The sequence below is a fragment of the Stenella coeruleoalba genome (assembly GCF_951394435.1).
Source record: "Stenella coeruleoalba genome assembly, chromosome: 1".
Lineage (NCBI taxonomy): Eukaryota > Metazoa > Chordata > Mammalia > Artiodactyla > Delphinidae > Stenella > Stenella coeruleoalba.
Window position 1 is genome coordinate 49984657 of NC_137169.1, and position 25417 is coordinate 50010073.

General features: G+C 42.3%; 1 protein-coding gene across 4 annotated transcripts in view; it reads left to right on the forward strand.

Moving 5' to 3' along the window:
* The window catches only part of FGGY (FGGY carbohydrate kinase domain containing), a 420429-nt gene that overhangs the window by 31978 nt on the left and 363034 nt on the right, over positions 1-25417 (forward strand). For all 4 annotated transcript variants that reach the window (XR_013828299.1, XM_079921233.1, XM_079921234.1 and 1 more), the window contains exons 3-4: positions 1378-1489; positions 7233-7384. Coding sequence is in view for 3 of the 4 variants with exons in the window: in XM_079921233.1 (XP_079777359.1) it covers positions 1378-1489; positions 7233-7384 (264 nt within the window). In the remaining variant the exon portion in view is untranslated. The remainder of the gene's footprint in view (positions 1-1377; positions 1490-7232; positions 7385-25417) is intronic.

Genomic DNA, 25417 nt, shown 5'->3' on the forward strand with positions numbered 1-25417 from the left:
CTTGCATTCCTGGGGTAACCCCACATGGTCATGGTGAAAAATGAATGTTTTATATGTTGCAATATTGGTTTGTTAATATTTTGTTAAGGATTTTTACACTTAGGTTCATGGCAGTTATTGGTCTACAGTGTCCTTTTCATTTGATATCTTTGTTTGGCTTTGGTATCAGGGTAGTACTGGCCATGAAATGTTGGAAAATGTTCTCTCCTTCACTATATCCTAAACAAATTTGTATAGGAGTGGTATTGTTTATTCTTTGAATGTTTCACAGAACTTCCCAATGAATCCATCTGGTCCTAGAGTTGTTGTTTTGTGGGAATGTTTTAGGTGCAATTTTATTTTTCAAGAAAGACTGTTTCTCAGTTTCTTATGTAGCTTTGGCCAAGTTCCATAGCCCCAAAATGGTTGTTTTTGATGATGTTGTTCAGTTTTATGCTTTTATTTTGCTAAGAAGATTTGCCAACCTCTTCATACTATCACACCCAGAAGATACTTCTCTATCTCTTCATTTTTTTTTTTTTTTTGGCGGTACGCGGGCCTCTCACTGTTGTGGCCTCTCCCGTTGCGGAGCACAGGCTCCGGACGCACAGGCTCAGCGGCCATGGCTCACGGGCCTAGCCGCTCCGCGGCATGTGGGATCTTCCCGGACCGGGGCACGAACCCGTGTCCCCTGCTTCGGCAGGTGGACTCTCAGCCACTTCGCCACCAGGGAAGCCCCCTATCTCTTCATTTTTAATGACTGTAGAAAATTCTGTTTTACAGGTATACCATAATTTATTTAATAAAAATAATTTTTCCAATTTTTAGGTATATTCTTAAACAGTTAACCTTTGTTTATATGTAATTTTACTTACTCATGCTAATAACTCACTAAGATAGGTTCCTAGAAGTAGGATTGCTGGGTCAAAAGTTATACATTTTTTAATTTTAGTAAATACTATACTATATTCTTTAAAATTTGTACTAAATTATCACACTGTTAGGATAATATAAAAGAAGGTCCACTTCTCCCTGTCTTGCCACTACTATATACTCTTAATTTTTTAAATTTTTGCCAATAAGAAAAACAAAGATTGGGATATTTTTATTTGCATTTATTTAATTTTAGTGGAGTTGGGAATCTTTTTATATACTCTTTGACTATTTCTTTTTATTTTATGAAGTGACTTGTCATGTCCTTTGCTTAATTTCCAATTAGATTGGTTGTCTTTTAAATTAATTTATAGGATCTTCTGATATTTTAGTGACATTGAACTTTTATTTGTTTTCTGTTGTAAATACTTTATTCTGCCATTCATTTCCTTCTAGTCATAACTGTTTTCAGTCTTTTAAAAGCCTGTATTTTAATTTATGTTTTTTTGTTTGTTTTTAAAACAGAAAGTTGTACAAGGGATTGATTTAAACCAAATTCGAGGGCTTGGGTTTGATGCCACGTGTTCTCTGGTTGTTTTGGATAAGCAGTTTCATCCTTTACCAGTGAATCATGAAGGTAGGACCATTTCTCTCTCTTTTCTTGGTGGTGGGATACTGGCTGGGGCCCAGTTGGAGCATGATATCAAGTGTTATCACTGTTAGTGAGATTTACAGGTGGAGCATGGAGCCCCAAAATCATGTCCCTAGAGGTTAAAGCTTGGGCAGCAGTTAGTAGGAGAGGGGTGACATTGGGATTAGGTGGATTAGGAAGAGACTTGGCTCCATAATGCACAGGATCCACAGCAGAAAATCTGATGTAGGATGAACATGGGTTCATTAGCTCAGAGTGAGTAGCCTTGAAACAGTTAACTGGTCTGGGCCTTTTCAAGGAAGGGAGTGTTGTCTGTGCCTGAAATTGTTTTGCATATGAAGCTCCTCCACCACATTCATTTGAGTGGGTGAATCAAGTTCACTTAAAGAAAATAGAATAAGACAGACAGGACCATATATCACACAAAAGCTGGAAACAAATGGTCTCTCTATTTTCAATAGCCAGACCAAAGACATTCACATTTAATGACGTTGTTCTAATACACTCTCATTACACTCTCATTGCACTCTCTCATTACACTCATGAGTACTGTAACGAGCTGTTTCAAATGTAAGTGCCAACTTTTATCCACTGTCAGAAATTTCTCATGGGTGTGTCTCTTTTGGGATACTCTAGCCAGTAGTGCTAGCACCAAGGTTGCAAACCCAAAAGTCAGGTAGGTAATGTAAATGAATACAGCGTGCCAGATTTGAGAAAAACAACAGCACATGTGCAGAGATAAAATTCAACTGACATTTAACCTTTTGATGAGTGGCAGACATTTGGGAGCAGTGGAGACTATGGTGCACTGGAAATTGCAGGCTCCATCTAAAGGAGTGTGACTCTCTGCATTTTCAGTTGGTTGTTGCCAACATAGGTATCACAAGCATGTTTTGGGCGAGGCTGTATTAAAGAATCCTTGGTAGTGGACACGCTGTAGCAGCACCTTTCTTAACTGGCGGCTGTGGATACTGGGGCACAATGGGACACCCTGGCATTGGAGTCAGGCAGTCCCAGATCTTAGCCCTGCTGCTGCTGAGCTGTGACACCTTGAGTGAGTCACTTAACGTCTGCGTGGCTTGGTTTCTCCTCTGAAAGAATTGGAATAATGAAACAGTAGCTTTGCTGTGAGAATTAAGTGAGAGCCGGACGCCTGAATGCTCAGAAAAGTTTCTTCAGTCCGATTATGAATTCCTTAAGTTAGGAGAATGTGTCTTACTTACTCCTATGGACCTAATGCATGGAACAGTGATTTTTATAAATGACGTGCCCTGCGAAAGTATGCAAGTGGATGAATGATTAGAGCACAGTGGTAATGGTGACCATCTTTTACACACACACACACACACACACACACACACACACTTTTCTATTTATGCCACATTAACTAGCACCCCCGTGTGCCAATCCCTGTCTGATTAAGTGTTGAGGCTTCAGAGACGAATATGAGTCGTCCTTGTTCTCAGTGGCTGACCACTGGCTCAGCTGGCATTGTTCCAGCCCAGGAGGGCAGGGCAGCCCCTGTCTAGACCACTTCAGAGAGCAGAGACCCAAGGAATGGGACTGAACCTACAGACCTCAGCTCAGCAGCAGCAAGCCCTCTCCAGCCACGGAGTGGGCTGCTTGGGGAGGCTGCCAGCACTTCTTTGTTGGCTTGTTTTAAGTAGCGGTCAGGTGATGGTCTGTTAGGGATGCTGTGGGAGGAATTCTCATTTTGGATGGGACTTTAGATGTTAAGAGCCCTAAGTTCCAAGGACTCTGTACCTTCTAATCTGCTAAGACACATGGTTTTTAACTCTGGTTAGCACATTAGAATCAACTGGAGATCTTTTAAGATTTCCAATTCATGAGCCTTACCCCCAGTGTTTGTATTTAGTTGGCTTGGGGTGAGGCTAGGGCATCGGTGTTTTTAAAGTTTTCTCGATAATTCTAATATGTGGAGAATTACTGGGTGCAGATGAATGGACAACTAAAACATTAGGAATAAGAACATCTGAAGTAGAGGAAGAGTTCCTTGTTAAACCTGCTTATACCAGCACCCTCCCGGATGCCATCTTTTTTCTCATTGTAGAGAGAATTGCCTCCTGTTGACAGTTCTCCTATTAAAAGTGTTACCTAGGTTGCAACCTGAATTATAAGTGTTGAAAAAACTGTATTCCACCTAAAAGGTTAAAATGTACCCATTCATCAAATGCATCCAGCTGCAGGTGCCCTCATTAGTTTCTTGCCTTTCAACAGGTTCTATTAAGGTTAGATTTTAATGGCAATGGATTAGCCTGTACTAGAAAATGAAATTCAGATTTTAAGGATGAATTAAGAGGGTCTGTAAAGACTTCTGTTTACCTGATAATGACCCATTCTTGACTGGTTAATTGGAGTAATTGTGAAGAGCAGGGAGTGGGGTCAGGAAATTAACCATCACCATTAAAACCAAACCCATAAGACCAGCAAAACTTACTTTCTTTCGATGGTAACCAAAAAAAAAAGGAAAAGAAAAAAAAATCCCAAGGAAATTAAGTGCACTAGTTTGAGAACACTGACCTACATGATAAAATAGTCTCATTGTTTGCCTTTTCTTGTTTGGTCTTTCTTCCTTTTGAAGATCAGACCAGTGCTGGGTTGGACAGAGGTGCCATTGCTGTGTGCTTCCTACCTCTGCAACCCACCTAGCTCAGACCATGACTGGGTGAATCATTCCAGCCACAGGAGCTCTTGGGAGGGAGAGGAGCCAAGGGAGATAATTTAGGGTCAGGGAGGAAGTTACTACCTAGGCTACTCTGTAACAGAAACCTAATATTTAGATGGTTTTCTGATTCACAGTCATTTCCTTCAAGTACCCTGGAACACCTCCTGTGAGGTGTTGACAGTATTAATTGAATGAGTACAGGGATAAATAATCTGCCCTAAGGTAAACTGACTATGTAACCCTAATTCTGCTCTACCAGATTATTTCCAGTTCTCTTAAAATATGATGCCTTTATGGGTCTGTGCTCTCTTGGTTTCACGTGCTGTTTCTATTGTGTAGCCCCTCCTCCCTCACTCTGTCTTCACCTGCTTATCCAGTGGCCAGTCATTTTCAGAATTAACCTAAAGCTTTCCTGCGTCTTGGAAGCTCCCTGTGCAGCCTCGGGCTCGGCTAACTGGGGGCTTCTCTGTGCTCTTCCTTCTCTCTGTACCATGTCCAGGACTTCTGTCATCACTCCATACAGACGTTTTCCCATATACCCACGTGTTCCGTAAGGGCAGAGACTGTGGCACATTCTTCTTGGTATCCCAGCACCCAGCCCTGTGCCTGGCATGTAGCAGATGCTTAATAAAAGATGAAATGAACTTTCAGTGGAGTCATTTATTTGTGATTTTCTACAGGCACTGAAAAAAAGATTAATTTCCAGGTTGTTGTCTGTAATGAACATTGTTAATTAATAATCATAATAAATATAATAAAGTAATTGATTCTACACAATGCTCAGTGTGTCATTCTGAGAGCCTCTTCATGTAGAGGTAGTAGTGGCTGATCGGTCTGTCTTTACAGTAGAAAGTTTAGCAAGAGGTGTTTTTGTCTTGAAGCAGCTGCAGACAGATTCTATACAATATTTAAGATGCAATGCAGATATTGTCCCCCCCAACACCCACACACCCACATTGTGTGTGTGTGTGTGTGTGTGTGTTTATGAATGTGTGCCCACATACCCACAGTCTGATTCCGTGATGGTTCTGGAATAGGACCTGGACATCAGTATTTTTAAAGCTATCCCAGAAGATTCTAATGTGAAACTAGAACCAGAACTTTAAGCAGTTTTGTCATACATAGAATCACTCAGCTGTTTAAACAAAATCTTAGATGTACCTATGGAAGGTTTCATGTACTCTCTCTTATTTTAAATGTATTACTGTTGTTTGAGGAGTTTTTGTGGGACCTGAAATCTCTCCAGGCAGGCAAACCAATGAGTGAGTCCTTGACTCATTACGATGATGACCTAATTTAGATGTGTCCTTAGGCTGACTTTTTTTGTAAGTTTTAAAAATTCTTTTTCAAATATATGGAAGAGTAAGGAAAATAAGATAACAGCCTCCTATGTATGTATGAGGATAAACAGATGATGTTTTGCCACATTTGCCACAAGTCCTTTTTTTTTTTTAAAGAAAGAACCACTTGAAGCTTCAGTCCATGCCCTCCCCCTCCCCCGTCCCTCTGCCCAGCAGGTAACGGTTCTGCCATAGCTGGTGTTCACAAACACATTTCTTCTGTGCTTTTACCACATGTGTGTATACCCACAACAACAAACAATATATACTGTGTTTAAAAATACCCCAGCTGGTGTCATTATTCATGTTGATGTGTGTAGCTCGAGTTTAAATTGGTTTTACTAATTTATTTATCCATTCTCTGCACAGATCTACTTTCAAAGAACACTTTGTGCTTTTCCCAGCTGTGAGGTAGTAGGCATGTCTTCAATCTCGGAGTCAGATTGTCGTTGAAAACGGCCTAGATCTCAGCGTTGTTTTAAGGATTAAATGAGACGATGTGTGCAAGAGGTTCAGCACGAGGCTTGGGACACACACACGCAAACGCGCATGTGCAGCTTTATAAACACTCATATTAGCAAAATTATATAATTGCTGCAGTTATTTTGCCAGTAAATAAAATAACATGTGAAGTGCCTATCTCAATTACTCTTGAGTCCCTTTTATCTTCCCCGTTTATAATCTCCCAGGTATATTCCTTGCTGTTCTCTGCATTTTGCCATCAGAGGAAGCAGAGGACTGTGAAAAGAATACTGGCTTGCCCATCAGTGCAGGATGAATTAGCAGAGTCTGGGGAAGGGGGAAAGGGGCAACTAGTTTCTCTGTGGGCTGCAGGATGGTAGAGGTAGGATGTGAGGGGCACTGCCCATGCTCCTTTTCCAGCTGATTTTAAATTCTGTTTCCTGTGATTTATTCCTCTTGAGGGCCTACTATGTGACAAGTACTTGCCATATCCTTTATGCACATTATCTTTTGTTCAATGAATGAAAAATCTCAGTTAATCCTTATATGCTACATTTTGCAGATAAGGACACTTAGGCTAAGAAAAATTAAATAACTTTCTCAATATTTCTGCCTATACTGAAAGAACGTTCCCCATTAGGTCTGCCTGGTTCCAGAATGGAAAAAAAATTCCAGTGCTTCCCACCCCACCAAACAAACCAACCGAGTGAGGAAAAACACTTAAATTAACTAATTTTAATTAGAGTAACTAGAGGAAGTGAGAATATAGGCAAATAAAAGCCATTATGTAACTGTATATGATATTATACCTAAAATATTGGTCCATATTTCAAGGAGACATACCTTAAAAAGCTGAAGTATTGTTTTAGGCTTATTTCATTGGCTCTTTTCTTGAGTATGTATCCAGAAAAGTTTTTCTAGAATAGGTGAAATAGGAAAGGAAGGGGAAAAGTTGAGAGAGAATGAATGGTAATATAATTAATTAGTGGATCTTGACTGGTTTTTCCTTTAGACGTTTAACCCTGGGACTATATTCAAAGAGCACGTCTCTTCAAGGGTCCAAGATATGGGTAGGATGTACCTAGTCAGTGTTGGTGGTGGTCCTTTCACTTGTTTCTTGTTGATGTGTGAAATTATACAAGCAGTTGTGCAGATTTTTGCCCTTGGGAATCCATAAGTGCCCCCTTGAATTAGAAGGATAAGGATGCACCTGTGTCCTCATCTCCCTTGTTTTTGCTAGGGGATTCTCATCGAAACATCATCATGTGGCTGGACCACCGGGCGGTCAATCAGGTCCACAGGATCAACGAAACCAAGCACAGTGTCCTGCAGTACGTTGGGGGCGTGATGTCCGTGGAAATGCAGGCCCCGAAGCTTCTGTGGCTAAAAGAGGTAAGTGCATAGCGTTGAGGAGCGATTACTCATAATAGCAGAGGATTCCATTTATTGAATCTATTGGTACCAGGCACCCTGCTCATCACGGCTGTTGTATTTGATTTTTGCAGCAAGTCTCAGGAAGGTTGATCCCATTTTATTGATTCGGTTGTGGTTAAGTCATTCTGCTTAACTCAGGCAAGGCACTGAAATAAGTATTTGATGCAGATTATCTCTTTGAATCCTAACGGCAACCCTATAAAGTAGTTTTTTTTCTTTTTCTGTATTTGTAAAAACTAAAGCTAATAGAGATTCGTCAGCTCCCCCAAAGTGACTCAATAAGTATGCAGCAGAACCAGGATTTGAACCTAAAAATGACTGAAATTGATTTTCTTAATATCCACTGTTCTATTGAAGTTCAGAGAGGTTAATTACCATTCCAGTTAGAAAGTGGCAGAGCTGGGATTCAAGTCCAAATCTTCTGACTGGAACATTCTTTCTCTACATACTTTTAGCCCCCAATGATTAATTTTTGGCCTTAGTGGCATTTTATGGAATGCCTTTCTCATCTCACCTGAACTTGAGTTTCCATACCCTTTTGTGATAAGGTGATCTCTGGCTAAGGCACTTGCAGGTGGTTCCCATTTCCAGATGTTAGAATCATTTATGAAGTGTGGAGAATGGTGATGTCAGCTTAATGGTTCCCAGTAGAGATGGATGTGTGAGAAAGTTCAAGTCCTCTGGGAATTGCAGGAACTTGAAAACCCCTAGGTGGTCTGGTGAGGAGAGAATCCATCTAATGATAAGACCTGCCGTGATTCATTTGCTGGCCCTGAGGTTTCAGGTGGATTGAGTCTTCAATTACTCAGATGTGGGGTTGGGGAGAGTTTAAAGGTGATGAGGAGGTGTCCTTGGATTGCCACCATGGGGCAGAAGGGAGGTAAGTAAAAAGGGCGTCAGTAATCAAGCCAGGCTTGGCTTGTTACTTGTTTAGTATATTGAGCTATTTTGTAAGTTTTAATTTGCAGAAAGACTTCTATATTTGCTAAGAGTTTGAAAACACAGAGTGTTTTAGGAGTTGGGAGTTTTAGGATCCTAATTCTGACTCTGTTTGCATCACACTGTGTGACTTTGGGCAAAGCGATTCTCATCCCCAGGGCTCACTTTTTCCATCTCTAAAGTGAGAGAGTTGGACTGGATCAGTTTGGAAACTTCATACAAAAATATCCTGAAATACAAAGCAGTGTATTGATTTGTATTTGCACTGCCTCCACACTCTGCTATGTGTGCTATAGACTTTAACTGATCTCATCCTAACAACCTCTGCCTGGTAGATGGCATGGGAAACTGAGGCTCAGAGAGAGGGTTATATGACTTTCCCAAACAGACGATACAGCCAGAATTTAAACCTGTGTCTCCTGGTCTCCAAATCCCAGCTCATCCCATTAGTCATGCAGTACTAAAATCCTCTGTGAAGCATACCACTTTGGGAAGGACCAGGAATGAGGGTGGTGATGGTCTTTAAGCCAGCCTAAACATGTGCAAAAGAACAAATGGGTTGGCTATGTCACCCTTCTGGACCACAGGTGAGGAATAGCTGTTCTGAATTAAGTGAGGAGGATTGAGCAGGTGGTCATTGGTACAATACCAGAGCCTTATTAAGCACCTGCTTCATAGCCAGCTCAGGGCTGTATATCCCAGGAGATCTAAATATACCTTTGGTATGAACCTGTCAGGATATTTACCTGTGTGCTTGAGATCTAACTGCACTAAATAAAGCCCATAGAAAATAATTAAGTTCTAGATTTGTGTGGCAATGATTATGACCTAAGACTGACCATCCATTCATCCATCCATCCATCCATCCATCCATCCATCCATCCATCCATCCATCTAATCAATTCCATTTCAGAATTTTCTGAGTAAGGCTCTAAACAGTGCCTCACTGTGCATTTAACTACCTGAAGGCTGACCCTCAAATCTGTTTTTCAGACTTTTTCAAATTTTTTTTTTGTCTTTTTGGTAAGCATGCCCAGGAATCCTTGCTGAGAGTTCCTTTGGTTTTACTGTGATTACAAATTCAAAATCAAAACAACTTCTAAAATCATGTTTCGTACCTTCTCCTTAAAGCCTACCAGCATGGCTTACAGCTGGCTCTTCTCAGACTTCAATGTGTAAATGAATCACCTGGAGAGCTTGTTAAACTGCAGACTCTAACTTAGTAGCCCTGTGGTGGGGAGCTAAGAATTTGCATTTCTAACAAGCTCCCAGGTGACGCTGATGTTGCTGGCCTGCAGACTCACAAAACCACTTTCAATGCTAAAGGCTCTACCTTTGTATCCTGAAAAGCATCCATGTGTGGAGAATCGGGAAACAGTACCTTCTTTTTATTGGGCTTGTGGGAGACTGAGGCACAGGGAAGTACAATAGCTTGAGCTGCTGTTCAACAGCACATTCGACGTTAGAACATGAGAGTCTGTGCCAAGTTTACTGGGCTGCCATTTGTTTACTCTTCATTCATTTCTTAATTTGCCAAATCTTACCTGAGGTCCTGCTGTGAACCAGCACTGTGGTAGGAACTGGGGACATGGGCACAAAGAGGACTCGGCCTTACCCTCAAGCGGCACAGTGACCACTGGGGACAATGGTGGGGGAGCATAAGGAGAAGAGAGGCACGGAACCAGAGCCGGCAGAAGATGCACTGAGCGCCGAGATGCAGGCATATGCAGAGTGCTTTCAGGGAAAATAATTTGCTTCTGCACGAGCTACCTGAGATGAGCCTCAAGATATGAGTGGAGGTTTTGCATAGTAGAGAAGATAGGAAGGATACAGTATTCTAGAGAGAATGAGGTTCATTCTGGTAAGGTGTGTAGGCCCTAGGACAGGAGCCTGGGATGCTTCCCTGAGTGTAGTAGGAAGTGAGACCAGGTAAGTAGCCTGGGTTCAGTTTGTTAAGGGCCTATTTGGTGAGAGAGATTAGTGGATGGTTGTTAGGCAAGGGGGAAAGTGTCTTAGATACCTTTGGCAGGGTGAAGGGATTGGATTAGGAATGAGAAAATGTGTGTGTGGGGGGAGTAAGAACCAGTTTATTTATTTATGTTTTTATTAGTACATGTGCATTTATTTATTGACCATGCCGTGCGGCTTGTGGGATCTTAGTTCCCCTACCAGGGATGGAACCTGGGCCCCAGCAGCTAAAGCACCAAGTCCTAACCACTGGACAACCAGGGAATTCCCCTAAAACCAGGTTTCTTACTTTCCTCATTATAGCACTTAGTTGGCCTTGCTTTGCCCTTAGGATAAACTCCAAAATTTGTAACCTGGCTCAGAAGATGGTGTATGACGTCATTTTCACCTCCCTCCTCTGCTTACTGTGTGTCTCTCACTTTGCTCACTCTGATCCATCCACAGGGATCCACTCAGAGTGCCTCAAACACACCAGCTCTTTGCCACCTCAGCCTTTTGACTAGGGGTTGGCAAACTAGGGCCATGGGCCAAATCTGGCCTGTTGCCTGTTTTTGGATGTCCTGGGAGCTAAGAATGAGTTGTACATTTTCAGATGTTTGAAAAAGAATCAAAAGAAGAGTCATGTTTTGTGACTTGTGAAAATGGTAGGAAATTAACATTTTAGTGGCCATAAATAAAGTTTTATTGGAGCACAGCCATGCTTGTTCGTTTATCTACTGTCTGTGGTGCTTTTGCCCTACAGTGGTAGAACTGAGTATTTGAGATGGAGACTGCATGGCCTGCAAAGCTGAAAATATTTACTCTCTGGACTGTTAGAGAAAAAGTTTGCTTACCTCTGGTCTTAATGATGCTCTGATGCTGTGCCTTCTGCTTGAATATTCTTCCCTCTTCTCACCATTGATTCTAACTCATCATGTAGGTCTCAGCTTTATTGTCACATCCTTAAAAAAGCCTTTCCTGACCCTCAAATAAATCAGAGGTCTCTTGTCATTGTACTCTTAATTTTACTTCATTGTATCTTTCATAAATTGCAATGACACGTCAATTTGTATGATGATTTGTATAAAAGCTCACCCCCTCCAACCAGAGTAATCCACAGGAGGATGGAGATGATATCCATTTTGTTCCTTGTTGTGTCCCTATCCCTAATTAAATGCCTGGCAGATAGTAGGTACTCAGTAAATATTGTTTGAATGATTTGAGTGGGCCAATGAGGAGCTAGTGCAGTTTTCCAGGTGAGAAGTGATGAGACCTGAATTAGGCACTGTGGGATGGAGAGGAGGTGGGTTCCAGAAATCGTTAGGGGTTAATGTCAGCAGGACATTGGGGCTGATTGGCCATGAGGGGCGAGCTAGGTGGAGGAGTCAGAGCTCACCGCTCATCTCGGTATTGCTGTCATTCATGTGCTCCTTGTCCTTAGCCTGGAATCAGATGTCAGAGGGAGTTGGGCAGAATTTGGAGTTCAGACTTCTCAGAAGACAGAAGTGGTATACTAGGACCACCGTACCTTTTGGGCAAAGCCTTTGCTTGGGTCCTCGTTCTACAATATGGAATTTTAATCATGTCCTTTACATATAAGGTTTGTGTGTTTTAGGTTGACGTACGTCTCCTTAATGAGAATTGTCAGATAAAAGGAAAAATGCCATTTGATTTTCTCATAACCCCCAGCAGTCTGGCTTCTCCATTTGGTCTCAATGATTCTGACTCTCATCTTAATGAAGGCCAAATGTAAATTAAGTTCTCTCAGGCTGGAACAGCTGGAGTCTCCTATCTTTATAAACATGAAACATTGTAGGGTAACAAGGTGCAGGCTGAGGAAGGTCAAGCAAGTTAACAGGCTGATGCCGATCCTGACAGCTCAGTGTTAATGGAAGATAATTATCTGGCTTGTAGCGGATGCATGGAGATATTCCAGTCCGTCTTTTAACTCATTTCCTCTTTTTGCTATTGTCAGCAGAACAGAAAACTAATCATTTTATAGTTTGCAATTTTCATTGTTCATTCCAAAGGTCTGGAAGCAGCTGGCTGGAATGTCAGAGGATTTTGTTGATGGGTTTAGAAAATATATCTGCCCCTTTCATCTCCCCAGTCCATGCCCTTCTGCTTCTGTTGCCCTGATAACATATTGGGAAAATGAGTAAATGATTCTCTGATTGGCTCTAATGTGCTTTATCCTGTGTATGTAGATTCTTGGGAGGAACCTGGGAGTTTGGATAGCCAGAGGGGTGGTTTGATAACTTCCTGCTAGCTGTGGAAGGTGCTAGCACACTTAGCATTGGATGCTTTGCAGTAGGAACTCTTGAAAAGAAAACTCTGTTAGACTTCAGGAAAGCCTGGTCCTTGTCCCTTCTGTACAGTAAGAGACTGGCATAGTAAGGGCCTCGACTGGCCTTATTCTTTCATTCTTCTTGATGATATAGTAACAATTATTCTCTTCTCTTTAGGTTTCTCATCTTGAAACTTTATGAAAGATAAACAATGTCAGTTTCTTTCTTGGAAACGCACCATTTCTTTTTTTTTTTTTTTTTTTTTGCGGTACACGGGCCTCTCACTGTTGTGGCCTCTCCCGTTGCGGAGCACAGGCTCCGGACGCGCAGGCTCAGCGGCCATGGCTCACGGGCCCAGCCGCTCCGCAGCATGTGGGATCCTCCCGGACCGAGACACGAACCCGTGTCCCTTGCATCGGCAGGCGGACTCTCAACCACTGCGCCACCAGGGAAGCCCACCATTTCTTTTTGGATGGCAGTTTGGTGGAAACTATAGTCTTTTTCTGTTAGTTACTCTGGCTTTACATTTTGTGCATAGGTCTGATATTATTTACCTACATTCGTCAGATCTTAGCAGTACAGCTCATACAAGATTGGAGCTCTGGGAGATAGAACACAGTTCTGTAACAACAGAAAAAGTACAGGATTTGAAGCCAAACACACTTGCATTTAAATCTTTCTCCACCATTTACCGATTTTGCAACCTTAGGCTAAGTCAGCATCTCTGAGTTTCAGCATGCTGAGCTGTCAAATGATGATAATAATATCAGCTTTGTGGAATTATTATAATTTAGTCAGATATTTGTAAAATATCTTATTCAAAGAGTAGTCTAATTCTCACTTCCACGGTGCATAAAAATGTTTGTCTCTACTGATGGGCATGTCAATAACATTCTAGCACCAATCGAGAGAATTTTAAACACTAGAATATCTTATTTTAAGTAGCTGAGTGTAATGAGTGGTATGCTTTTCCTGTTTGAATAACAGCTATGGAAACCACCTAAAAATGACCACAGAGTTGTCAGAGACAATCATAGAAAATAGTAGAAGAGTATAAAGCATATTTTCAGAGTCATTCATTTATTTGAATCATCCACATCCTATGTGTAATACCTATACCAGAAAGCAGCCAGCTTTGAATTGCAAAGCTGATTGACTTACTGAATACCTTCTACTTGTTTCCCCTAAAATTCACCAGTGCCTCCAGCCCCAGAATTATTTTATTCCACAATGATTATTTAATCTTTACACTAGTCATGTGGGGTAGATATTATCTCTTTTTATAAATGAGGAAACTGAGGCTCAAAAATGTTAAGTGTCTTACTCCTCGTCTCGTATCATGCAAGCATACGTACATCAAGAACCATACAAACAGCTCCATCCCCCATCCCCCTCCTGTGGAGACCTGTGCACTTCACTGTGGGAACCCAGAGGTGGTCTCTGTCTTCACAAAATTACAGCCTTTTAAAAATTAAAAACACACACATACACGTATATGTATATGTATTTATTTATTTGGCTGAGTCGGGTCTTCGCTGCGGCATGCAGGATCTTTTAGTTTTGGCACATGGGATCTTTAGTTGCGGCATGGAAGTCTTAGTTGTGGCATGTGAAATCTAGTTCCCTGACCAGGGATCAAACCCGGGCCCCCTGAATTGGGAGTGCGGAGCCTTAGCCACTGGACCACCAGGGAAGTCCCCAAAATTACAGCCTTTTTGGACTAAGCAATAACAACAGAATAAGGAATTAGATGAAAACAGTAGCTAAAATGTATACAGTGCTTATTATATACGTAGTACTTGTCTAAGCATTTCATCCATGTTAAACTCATCTAATCCTCACAACCACCCTATGAAGTCAAGTCTCATATTTTACAGATGACAAAACAGACCCAGAGATGTTAAGCAATTTGCCTAAGGTTATTCAGCTAATAAATGGCAAGGCTGGGGTTTGAACCTTGGCATTTCAGACCCATAGACTCATTTCAGAGCCATTTCACTCTACTACCTCTTCAAGTGTTTGTCTTGCAGGGTTTGAATAATCTAGTTCAGGGAAAAAACTTGGAAGTAATGACTTCAGGAGAATCTGAGGCTGGGAACAATGGGTGGTAGGTTCGTTTTTTTCATTTAAAAAGTCTTGGCTGAGTGTCTCCTATATGATGGGCACTGAGGTTGCAAGGTGAGCAAGACAGATGAGGGCCCTGGGTAGCCTTCTGGGAACTTAGATTCTAGCATAGAGCGGCAGAAAAGAGACACAGAGACAAATACATAGGCAAAGTGATTTTGTTTTCTGGAAAATGCTGTGAAGGAGAATGGCAGATGAACAGATTTGGCATAGCTAGTGTGTTCTCTTGGGAGGTTTTGGTTGACAAGAATGATGAGACTTTCAGGAAGAAGGAGCAGCAGATTCAATGAGAGGAGGAAAGCACCTGAGAGATCAGCATAGGAGGTCAGCAGGGCTGGCCAGGTATGAGCAAGGCAGGGAGTGGCAGGAGGTGGGTAAGAGAAGTGACCAGGGGCCAGATCCTGCACAGCCTTGAGGCCGTGGACAGGAATTTCGATTTTATTCTAAGACAGTGAGAAATGGTTGATGGATTTTAAACATGCGTGTGACATGATCTGTTTTATGACTTCAAAAAGATCCTTCTGGCATATGTACTGGGTAGATAATAAATATTTGTATAGGAACAACAAAGTTTACACTATAATGTGAAAGGGAAAAAAGTTATGAGGCTGTGCAGTCTTATAAATGCATTTGTCTTAAGAGACTTACAGTATAGAAAAAAAATGGCTGTATATTACAAAAAACAATAATGAGACACTATCCGTGGTTGGTATAGTTTGCTAATGTTACAGCACAAAGATCATGCTTTTATTACTTCTTTGTACTTTTCCATTAAAAAGTAATCTTATAGTCCTAGCTAACCTTTCTGGTTGACAACACTTCGTTATTTAGCATGGGATTTTTTTTTTCTTCTTGGGATTATTTTCCTAAACCCTCTGCACTGTATGAGGGACTTTACATGCAGTATTTCCTCTAAGCCCCTCAGTGACACAGTATTATTATCCCATTTTACAGATGAGGAAAACAAGACCCAGAGGGCTTAAGTAGCTTGCTTCCCCAAAGCTATGCAATAAGTGGTAGAACCAGGATCCTCACCAAGTCCAGCCCTCCTCCAGCCCCTGGGCTATATCCGTTGGCCCTCACTGCCCTGTTGCTCATTTCAGCTCATGTGTAGGGTTACAGGCTGGCAGCCCACAAGCTGAATCTGGTCCCCAGATGGGTTTTGGTGGACCCACCCTGTGCTTGAAAAAAAAATTCTTTTTTGAATTAGTGTCCAACATTTAAAAACTAAGAAATTTCACATAAAAATCCAGATTTTTCTGCTTCTCTAGAAAAAATAACAAAAGGATTTAGCAGTCCTGGGTTCACATTCCCATGTGGAAGGAACTGGCCAGAGTTGTGCAGGAGCTGCCCCTCGAGAAGGGGCGAGTGTCCTTCATTTCACAGTGGTCCCCACCCAGCCTGCCTCACCATTTCCTTTTCCAGCAACTACCCGTCTAGGCACTTGGATTTGAGACCCAGACTGCGGGAGTTTGTTCAAGGAATCCATCATTACTTTTCCTATAACAAAATGCTTAGAGAAATGGAAAGACTTTCCAGTTGGGGAATTTCTTGGTCAGTGGATCTAAGGATACCATACTCATGTTCTCTTACACCTCTGGGTCTTTGCTGAGGTCTTCCTTCTGCCTGGCAAACTTAAAATCATTTCTTTTCACTTGGGGAAACTTATACTAATTCTTCAAGCTCCAGGAAGCCTTCCTTGACTTTCTCTATGTTGATTGGGGTCCTGCCCTCTGTCCGCTATGGCATCCTCCCCTTACCTCTACCCTGGAATTCATTAAACTATATTGCACCTCACTTATCTCCATGTCCCTGGTGTCTAGGGCATTGCTTAGCATCTCACACTGATAACTCAGTACATATTTTAATGGATGGATGCATGAACTTATCAAATCATTTATCATGCCATTTTTGATTGCTGGGTTTTGTCTGTCCAGATAGTTCCATTCCAAAGTAAAGATCCACTGCAAGTTGAGTGTGCTTTCATTTTCTCTTCCCTGTTGTGGAAAAGGAAGTTTGGAGTATTACTACTCCTTTCTACCCCAGAGCCATCCCTTGGCTGCAGTCTGTTACCTCGAGTCACTGCTTATTTTGTGAGATTGATGCAGTAACTCCTCTGGGCCTCTCTTCTGTGTCTTTGTGCTCTGAGGGGACTAACCCCTTTATGTTGCTCCCTTCACCCCCAAGAAAATCCAAGACACATCAACTGAATCAGACAAGCTCTCTTTAGAATGTTTATACTAGGGCCGTTTTACGTTTGGACCAGATTCCTCCCAGCCTTTGAGCACTGCGGACGGTACTGTCAGCTGATGTTAGGGCATCTGTTGTGGATTTTCTCTCCAGGGTGGTCTTCCCATAAACTGGGCTCGTAACTAAAATATATGGAGTGTTGAGGCTGATGGCCTGCCTTCATTTACCTGGACAGTGAATCCTTTCCTTATCCCTGCATTTGCATATTTGATTTATGCCAAATATATGCTGTATTCTTTTACTTTTATAGTCCAACAGAGTAATTTAAAAAAGCAGGCCAAAATTTTTAAAAAAAAGAAGGACTTGGCCTGATACCTAATAACATTTAATAAATGTCAGCTATTGTTATGATACTTTATTTTGTATTTTACTTTATAACTTCTGTGACTTGGACATATGTTTTCTTTATTTGATTGGTGACATGGCCTTGCAAGTTAAACGTTAACTATTTGTTACATTTTATAGATAAATATAGTAAGCCTCAAAGAGATGCAGTGACTTGTCCACAGGTATCAGGCTTGGGTCTTTATGAAGGTCCTTTTGGATCTAAATCCTGTCTTGTTTTTCTCGTTTGTTTTTTTTCTGCTGCACCATGTTCCTTCCTCATCTGGTTTGGTGGATTCTTGGCTCCGTAAGAGGAGGGACCAAACCTTTCTCTCCATACCTGACTATTGTCTTCCCCGACCCAAACACAGTGCTTGTCATTGAAAAAATATGCAATAAATATTTGCTAAATGAATTCTTGTTTCCTGGTCCTTTCCAGACTTACGGCTGTAATAGCATAGTCCACGTGCCCAGCTTCCTTGCTGCCAGCCTTGTCCGACCACTGTGTAGGGGTGTCAGCTACATCTAGGAATTTACAGTATAACCAGAGAAGAGAGAGAAAGATTGCTAAGTTTGGCTGGCCTTATGCTCACATGGTATGATTCGATGTAAAACAAAAAATGAAGAAAATTCTTTCCTCACAGTGGTTAAAATGGAGGTCACATCTATTGGAGGAAAATACTGTCTTTAGAAAAGACACTAAAATATACAGTGCAGTTAATGTGTGTTGTGATACAAGAACTCATTAGCATGATCAGCTGCACTAAGGTGGACTGTTAGCTTGGAAATCTGGGGGCCCAGGATAGGTGGATGTTAACTGGGGAAAGGGAGGAGGGAGGCCAGAAGTCTGACAAGATGCAAGTCACAGCATTCTTCTGGAGGGGTAAGTAAATCTCATTTCTCTGAACATATGGGTTGGTTTTATTCTTTTTTTTTTTTTTGGTTCTATTGTCTTCAAAATGAGAATAACTGTGCTGCTATTGTAGGGATATATTCATTTAATCAGTGAAACAAACATTCGTCTAGTAACTGCTATGAGGAAGGCGTTGTACCTGGTGATGGGGAGACAAGGCGGAAGCCAAGAGTATCCTTTAATCTCAAGGGGCTCCCAAGTCTAGGACCAAATGTAAGAGGCTGTGAAAGCCATTTTTTCCCCACATTTTATTATCAGAATTGTCAAACATACAGAAAAGTTGAAAGAATTTTATAGTGAACACTTAGAACCATCACCTAGATTCTGCCATTAACATTTTACTGTACTTGGTTTATCACATATATATCCATCTATATGTCCTTCTATCCATCCAATCAATCCACCTTAAGTTTTTGGAGTAAGTTGAGATATTGTTACCCTTGTGAAAGCAGTTTGAAATAATATCTTTCCGAGATACTTACTAAATTCTATTTAAGATATTGACTCTGTTTGATTGCTGTCTACAAACATCATCAACACCTGCACTAGAATTTATTAACTATCTACTGAATTTATTAACTATCTATCTATCTACCTTTTAACTCTGCTATCTTGCTTAATTCTTTTGAAAATCCTGTGAGGTAGATGTTAGCACTTACTTCACAGATAAAGAAGATGAGGATGGAGGGAGTTAGATGGATTACTACCTACTGGCTGTTACTTCTGGCAGTGTTGGGATGCAAAAACCTGGGTTTTCTAACTCTAGGAAATGAATATAAGGAGTCACAAGTTAGCTGGTCAACTCCAGTCTTTATCAGGGGCAAGGTGCCCCGGTCTGTCCTACAGATGAGATACCTGGTTCTCTTAGTTTAAATTTCAGATCCCAGATACCACATTTGTTTGGCTTAAATTTTGAAGATAAATATGAACTCTAGAATAAAAAAGTTACCTAAGTTAGACTCACAGTTAAAGAATCACGCTTGAGACCGGGTGAGGTCTAAGATTCCCTCCACTACACAAACTCCAACCCATTTCTATTTCGTCTGTGTTCCAGCACAGGGGGCTCTAACCCCCAGGCCGTATACTGGTACCTGTCTGCAGCCTGTTAGGAACTGGACTGCACGGCAGGTGGTGAGCGGCGGTCGGGCAAGTGAAGTTTCATCTGCAGCTCCCCATCGCTTGCATTGCCGCCTGAACCATCCTCCTCCCCGCCCTCGGTCCGTGGAAAAATTGTCTTCTACAAAACTGGTCCCTGGTGCCAGAAAGGTTGGGGACCGCTGCTCCAGCACGTTAGAGTTACCTCCCAAAGAGCTGGCCTCTTCCTCCTCTTTGCATTTACCTCCTCCTGAAACATCTGCAGTTGGAAAAAATGAATAAATGATCCAACTAGTTCCTTAGCTCTTCTGAACCCCAGGGTCCTGGCAGTACTTCTGCAGCTAAGACCTCACTGGAGGCCAGTCTCTGTGCATGAAGCTGTGTCCACTCTGCTGGTTGAATGACAAAGGGACTCAGGGATCCCCATCAAAGCCTACATCTCTCTGAATCCTTCCTGTATGGAGAGGCTGTGGATTAGGTGAAACTTGGGCGTGACCTCAGTAGTAAAAGGAAGTCTGATCTCAGCTCTACAGCCTCATCAGTACCCCTACCCACACCCTCTCAAAAAGCTGCTTTAGTCTGGCTTCCAGGCTGTGTCATCTCAAGAGTCAGTGTCTTCTGGCTCAAAAATGCAAGACTAGGGAGTGTTCGGAGGGAATTAGAAGCTGCCTGGGTAAGTGGCTCTGCCCCCTCTGGCCTCTGTCTCTCATTCGGGCTTTGCTTAAGGGTCTGAACTGTGGCACAGATAAATGTTTCCTTCCAGTAATGCTGCATGTGCAGAGTATTAGAGCTTGCCCAAGGAAAGCAAAGCAAGCTACCAGGACGTAAGATCTTTTTACCAATTAATTATTCATAATATTATTAATAATAAGGGTTTCATCTTCTCTAGTATTATTTGTATTATTCACCACTGATTAGTGAAAATGACCAGTCATGGATGAGCACCGGTTCAGGGACTGGCATTTGGGAACAGCCGTAACTCCTGAAGTTCTCTTTCGGTGCTGGCATTCTGTGAGCCTAAGATAGAGGAGAGAATCAGGACCAGAGTGAAACCTACTGCAGTTGTCTTGGCATGAGGCCGTGTGGTCTGGCTTTGACCGGGGGTCAGAGACCAGACCGTGGACCTGAGAAAGGGAGTGAGTCACTGTGCAAGTATTTATCAAGCACCGCCCATGTGCTGGGAAGCAGCAGCCAGGCAGCAGTGAAGGAGTATTGGGTTTGGAGTTCAAGTGGCCGAGGTTTCACACCAGGTTGTTCACTTAACTGTCTGCATGATCTTGGGCAATTCATTTCACTTAGGCGCCTTAGTTTCCTGTTCATGAAATGGTATTGACAACAATATTTTGTATGAGAAGTTATTTGGTAAGTTGTAGGGTGCTGGTGGTAGGGATGTATTTTCAGGTGATGATTAGGATAGAAGTTGATTTCTGGGAAAAAGGTTAGTGAGGTCTATTTTTCATATACTTAACTCTAGATGCAGTTAAGAGAGCTAAGAGTGAAGGGGAAAATCCACATGGTCTGAGGGTAGGCCCTTTTTTTTTTTTTAACCGTGCTTAATCTTGATGGACAACTTGGGGAGTAGGTAGTAGTATTTGTGTTTGAGCTTGAAACAGGCTAGGAGTGAGTGCTAGAGCAGGGCATCTAACTCAAATCTAACTCAAGCCTGTGCCCTTTCCACAGCAGCTCACAGGCCCAGGGTTGTGGAGAGTGGAGGAATCAGGGGGAGAGTAAATCCATCCTCTGATGCCCCAAGTGACTGTTTACAGAGCAGTTTCACTTGCACTGTTATTAGTAGCTTATGGGGCACTGTCTTCAGTAACCAGCATTCTCAGGATGATGGCTGTAAGAGGAGAGGTCTTTAGACCTCAGAAGAGGTCTAAAAATACTAGCATGATACCCATCGGTTCCTGCCAGAGTTGACCGAGGACATTCATTCATTCAGCAAATATTTATTGAAAATTTATTTTATTTCAAGTACTTGGTTAAATGCTGGGAGTATAGCAGTAAACCAGAGTCCCTGTCCTCAAGCAGCTCATATTCTAGAAGAGGGACAGAAATAAAGGCACAGTGCTCTGTAGGTAGGATGGAAATTCAGTTCCTTATGGAAATATGCCCGGGTTGGGGGAGAGGAGCCAGGGGGAGGTGACATGTAGGTTGGGGGCTAATGGAGGTAAGCACTCAGTGGGGTGGATGGACTGGCGTGGGAAGAGGTCTGGCAGTCCGAGGAAAGGAGGCCTCCGTGGGGCTGCAGAGAGAGCGTGGTGTGAGCCTAGAATGTGAGAAAGCAGTTCTAGCTCGGTCTAAAGGCACCTTTGGAGGCCCTTTTGCGTATTCAGTACCATTCATTATGGGAATTTCCTTTTTGGACATCATGGGATGGAGCCCTAGCCCCAGGCATAGAAAAGCCAGAAGCTTCTGTCGCCCCTGTTCTGACCATCGCACCTCAGGGCCTGGATCTGAGAACCCAGTGATGACAGGCTTGGCGTGCTTCTGTGGCGGCAGTGTCCTCCCTGGGCTCAAGGAGAAGCCCTCCTCATTTCAGTCCTCTCAGGACCAGACTAGACAATGTCCCGGAGCGCAAGGCAGAGAATGAACCCCTCTTGTCCAGGAGGGTGGGACGGAACCCCGGGCGGGGCCTCCTCCTTCTCTTTGGTGGGCGTGTGACTCAGAGGTGGTGACATCAGCCATGACTTCATTCACCCAGAGGAGAGGCTGGCTGCAGACCGCGAGAGGGGCTCTGCCTTCTGCCCTTCCTTCTCCACGTTATGTCTCATTGTCGGGACGTTGTCATGGTCCTGCTCTTGTTTTCCACACGTCTTTTTCATTTCTTTCTTTTTCTGTCATTCTCACTTTATTCCCTTCTCATGTTTAAACTATTCTTTCTCTTCACCCCATCTTCCCTTTCTCTCTCTCTTCATCTTTTGCTTTTGTCTTTTTCTTCTCATTCCTTCTCCACTTCTCTCTTCCACTTAATCTTTGTTTCATTTTCTTTCTCGCTCATCTTCTCTTTTGCCTCCCTTTTCCTTTCTTTCTTCCTCTTCCTCTGTTCTGTCTCTTTCTTCCGTGTCAGAAATATGTATGGAAACTGGTCCTCCTGCCTTCCACCTCTTCTCCCCTCCAGATTTCCCACCATGTTTTTTTCTGTCCTAACCTTCCTAAAACTGGAGTAACAAATCACCCCCTGCTCAGACCTCAAGGTCCCCCATTCTCTTGTGGCCTGTCTAATGAATTCAGATTTGCTTCCTACTCCACTTCAGTGCACATCTCTCAGGCTGACATTCTCAGGGCTCCTTTTCCATGGCCAGGGATGCAGGTGCTGCTTCTTCCTGCACTTTTGTTCAGGCCCGTTGCCCCAGCTGGACTGCCCTCCATCCCATCTTCCTTAGTCTTTGCCTTCCCTCCACAGCGAAGTCAGACACTACCTCCCAAGTAATACGTTTCTTCTGCTGCCTGCCCACAACAGTGCCTTTCTTTCATGACCATGCAGCATCCTTAGTTTATAAATCAGATATTTTCAAACTTGAATTATTCTGTGCTGCTTCTGTATCATGGCTGGGTGTTTCCTATGCAGACTCTTTGCTATACCTCACCAGTAAGCAACCTGAGGATTAGGACCAGTATATTCCTGCCTTTCATCTATGGTTACCTTCACATGTAGCACACACCTGGCCACAAACCAGGACTGATAGACAAATTATTGCATGGTCAATAAGTATTGCATTTAAGAAATAGTTATTTCATGTTAACTGTAGGGCTACAGGTGAGTTAATTATGGTCCTTCCTTAAAAGGACCTAAGAGTCTAATAGGGAAGATGGATAGGCCCCATATAATTTGAGAAGAGTAAGGATTGTGGGGGAAACTAACATTTACTGGGGATGTGCCAGGATGAGCGTTGTAACATGCATAACCTCACTGAATTGAATCATACTATCAATATAATGAGTTAAACACTGCTGTCAGTGAACAAAGGGAAACCCAGAGATATTAGGTGACTACTGGCCAGGAGTAATGTAATTACCAAGTAGGAGAACCAAGGTGTTATTTTTTTTTTTTAATTTTATTATTTTTTAAAACTTATTTGCTTTACAATTTTGGGTTAATTTCTGCTGTACTGCATAGTGATTCAGTTATACATACATACACACACACACACACACACACACACACACACATACACATACACATATATACATTCTTTTTCGTATTATTTTCCATTATGGTTTATCACAGGATATTGAATATAGTTCCCGGTGCTATACAGTAGGATCTTGTTTATCCATTCTCTATATGATAGTTTGCCTCTGCTAATCCCAAACTCCCAGTCTATCCCTCTTCTACCCCCTCTCTTTTGGCAACCACAAGTCTGTTTTCTGTGTCTGTGAGTCTGTTTGTTTTGTAGATAAGCTCATTTGTGTCATATTTTAGATCCACGTATAAGTGATATCATATGGTATTTGTCATTCTTTGACTTACTTCACTTAGTATGATAATCTCTAGGTCCATCCATGTTGCTGCAAATGGCATCATTTCATTTTTTTATGGCTGAGTAATATTCTATTGTATATGTGTACCACATCTTCTATACCACATCTTCTTTATCCATTCATCTTTTGATGGACATTTAGGTTGTTTCCATGTCTTGGCTATTGTGAATAGTGCTGCTGGGAACATAGGGGTGCATGTGTCTTTTTGTTTTTTGTTTGTTTGTTTTTTCTCTCCAAGCAGGTATAATGCTCATGATAAAAGCAGTAAAATCATCACAAACACACCTTGGAAACATTATGCTAAGTGAAAGAAGCTGGTCACGAAAATACCACTTTTTCCATTTACGTGAAATGTCCAGAATAGGCAGATCCATAGAGATAGAAAGATGAGTAGATTAAGGACTGTGGGGTCAGGGGAAATGAGGAACATCTTTCTTCTAAGGTGATGAGTATGTACTAAAATCATGGTGATGGTTGCACAACTTGGAGAATATACTAAAAACCATTTAATTGTACATTTTAAATGGATAAAATGTATGACGCGAATTATAGTTTCATTCGGATGTATGACCAGGCGTGGGATCGTTGGATCACATGGTAACTGTATTTTTAGTTTTTTTAAGGAACCTCCATACTGTTTTCCATAGTGGCTGTACCAGTTTACATTCCCACCAACAGTATAGGAGGGTTCCCTTAGGAGAACCAAGGTCTGAACTGAAGTGTGTCAGTCTCCAAAGCCCCAGCTCCTTCCTGAAGTTGGAAACGTGGCGGGACTGACATTCTAACTAATAAGAACAATCATTTAAGACGTGCTCACTCTGAGCCAGCTGGTGTTCTGCACACTTCACATACACTTGCTCGTTGTTCTCTCAACAGCTCTGTGGTGAAGATGGTACTGTTGTCCTCTGTAATTCTCATAGGACAGAGAAGTAGAAGTGAAGAGTAGTTCAGTTGCTTTCTGAAGGTCACACAGCTGTGACGTATTAGAGCCAGGATATGCACCCTTGCGGTCTGGCTCTGGAGAAGAGGCAGTGGAGTGTGCAAAGGCACCTCCATGTAGAGTAGCACGTTGTGTTACTAGAACTACCATTGCATCAGTCAGTTTGAGGAATCGGACAGGGGAGAGGAGGGGTGCTGAAACGCAAAGGTGTTGAGAGGTGAGGCTAAATGGAAGCCTGGAGCCAGATCACAAAAACCTTACAGTGTTCAGTGCCCTATACAAGGACCCTTCACAAAAGATGCAGAAGTGTTCCTTAGAAAGGGATGTTTTCTGTGACATTGGACTGTTACACATCCATCATACGGAAGGGTTTATGAAGTTCTGCTCTTCTACTAGTTGAGTAGTGAAGGGATTTCTCAGTCGTGGACCTTGTCTGTGCTCTGCAGGAAATGACAGTGGTATAAAGAAGGAGATATATATACACATATATACATATCCAGAGGAGCCCCCGAGAAATGCCAAATGGAACCGTAAAGTACACCCATCCTTTATGTGTTGGGGGTAAGCAAAGTTTGGGTTGAAGGAAATTGGGGAAAGAAAGAAGAGGGCCACCACTGGGAGCCAGCCTGGACTGGACACCAGGTTGTCCTCAGATGTCCCAGAGCACTCGACATTTGATGGAGCGC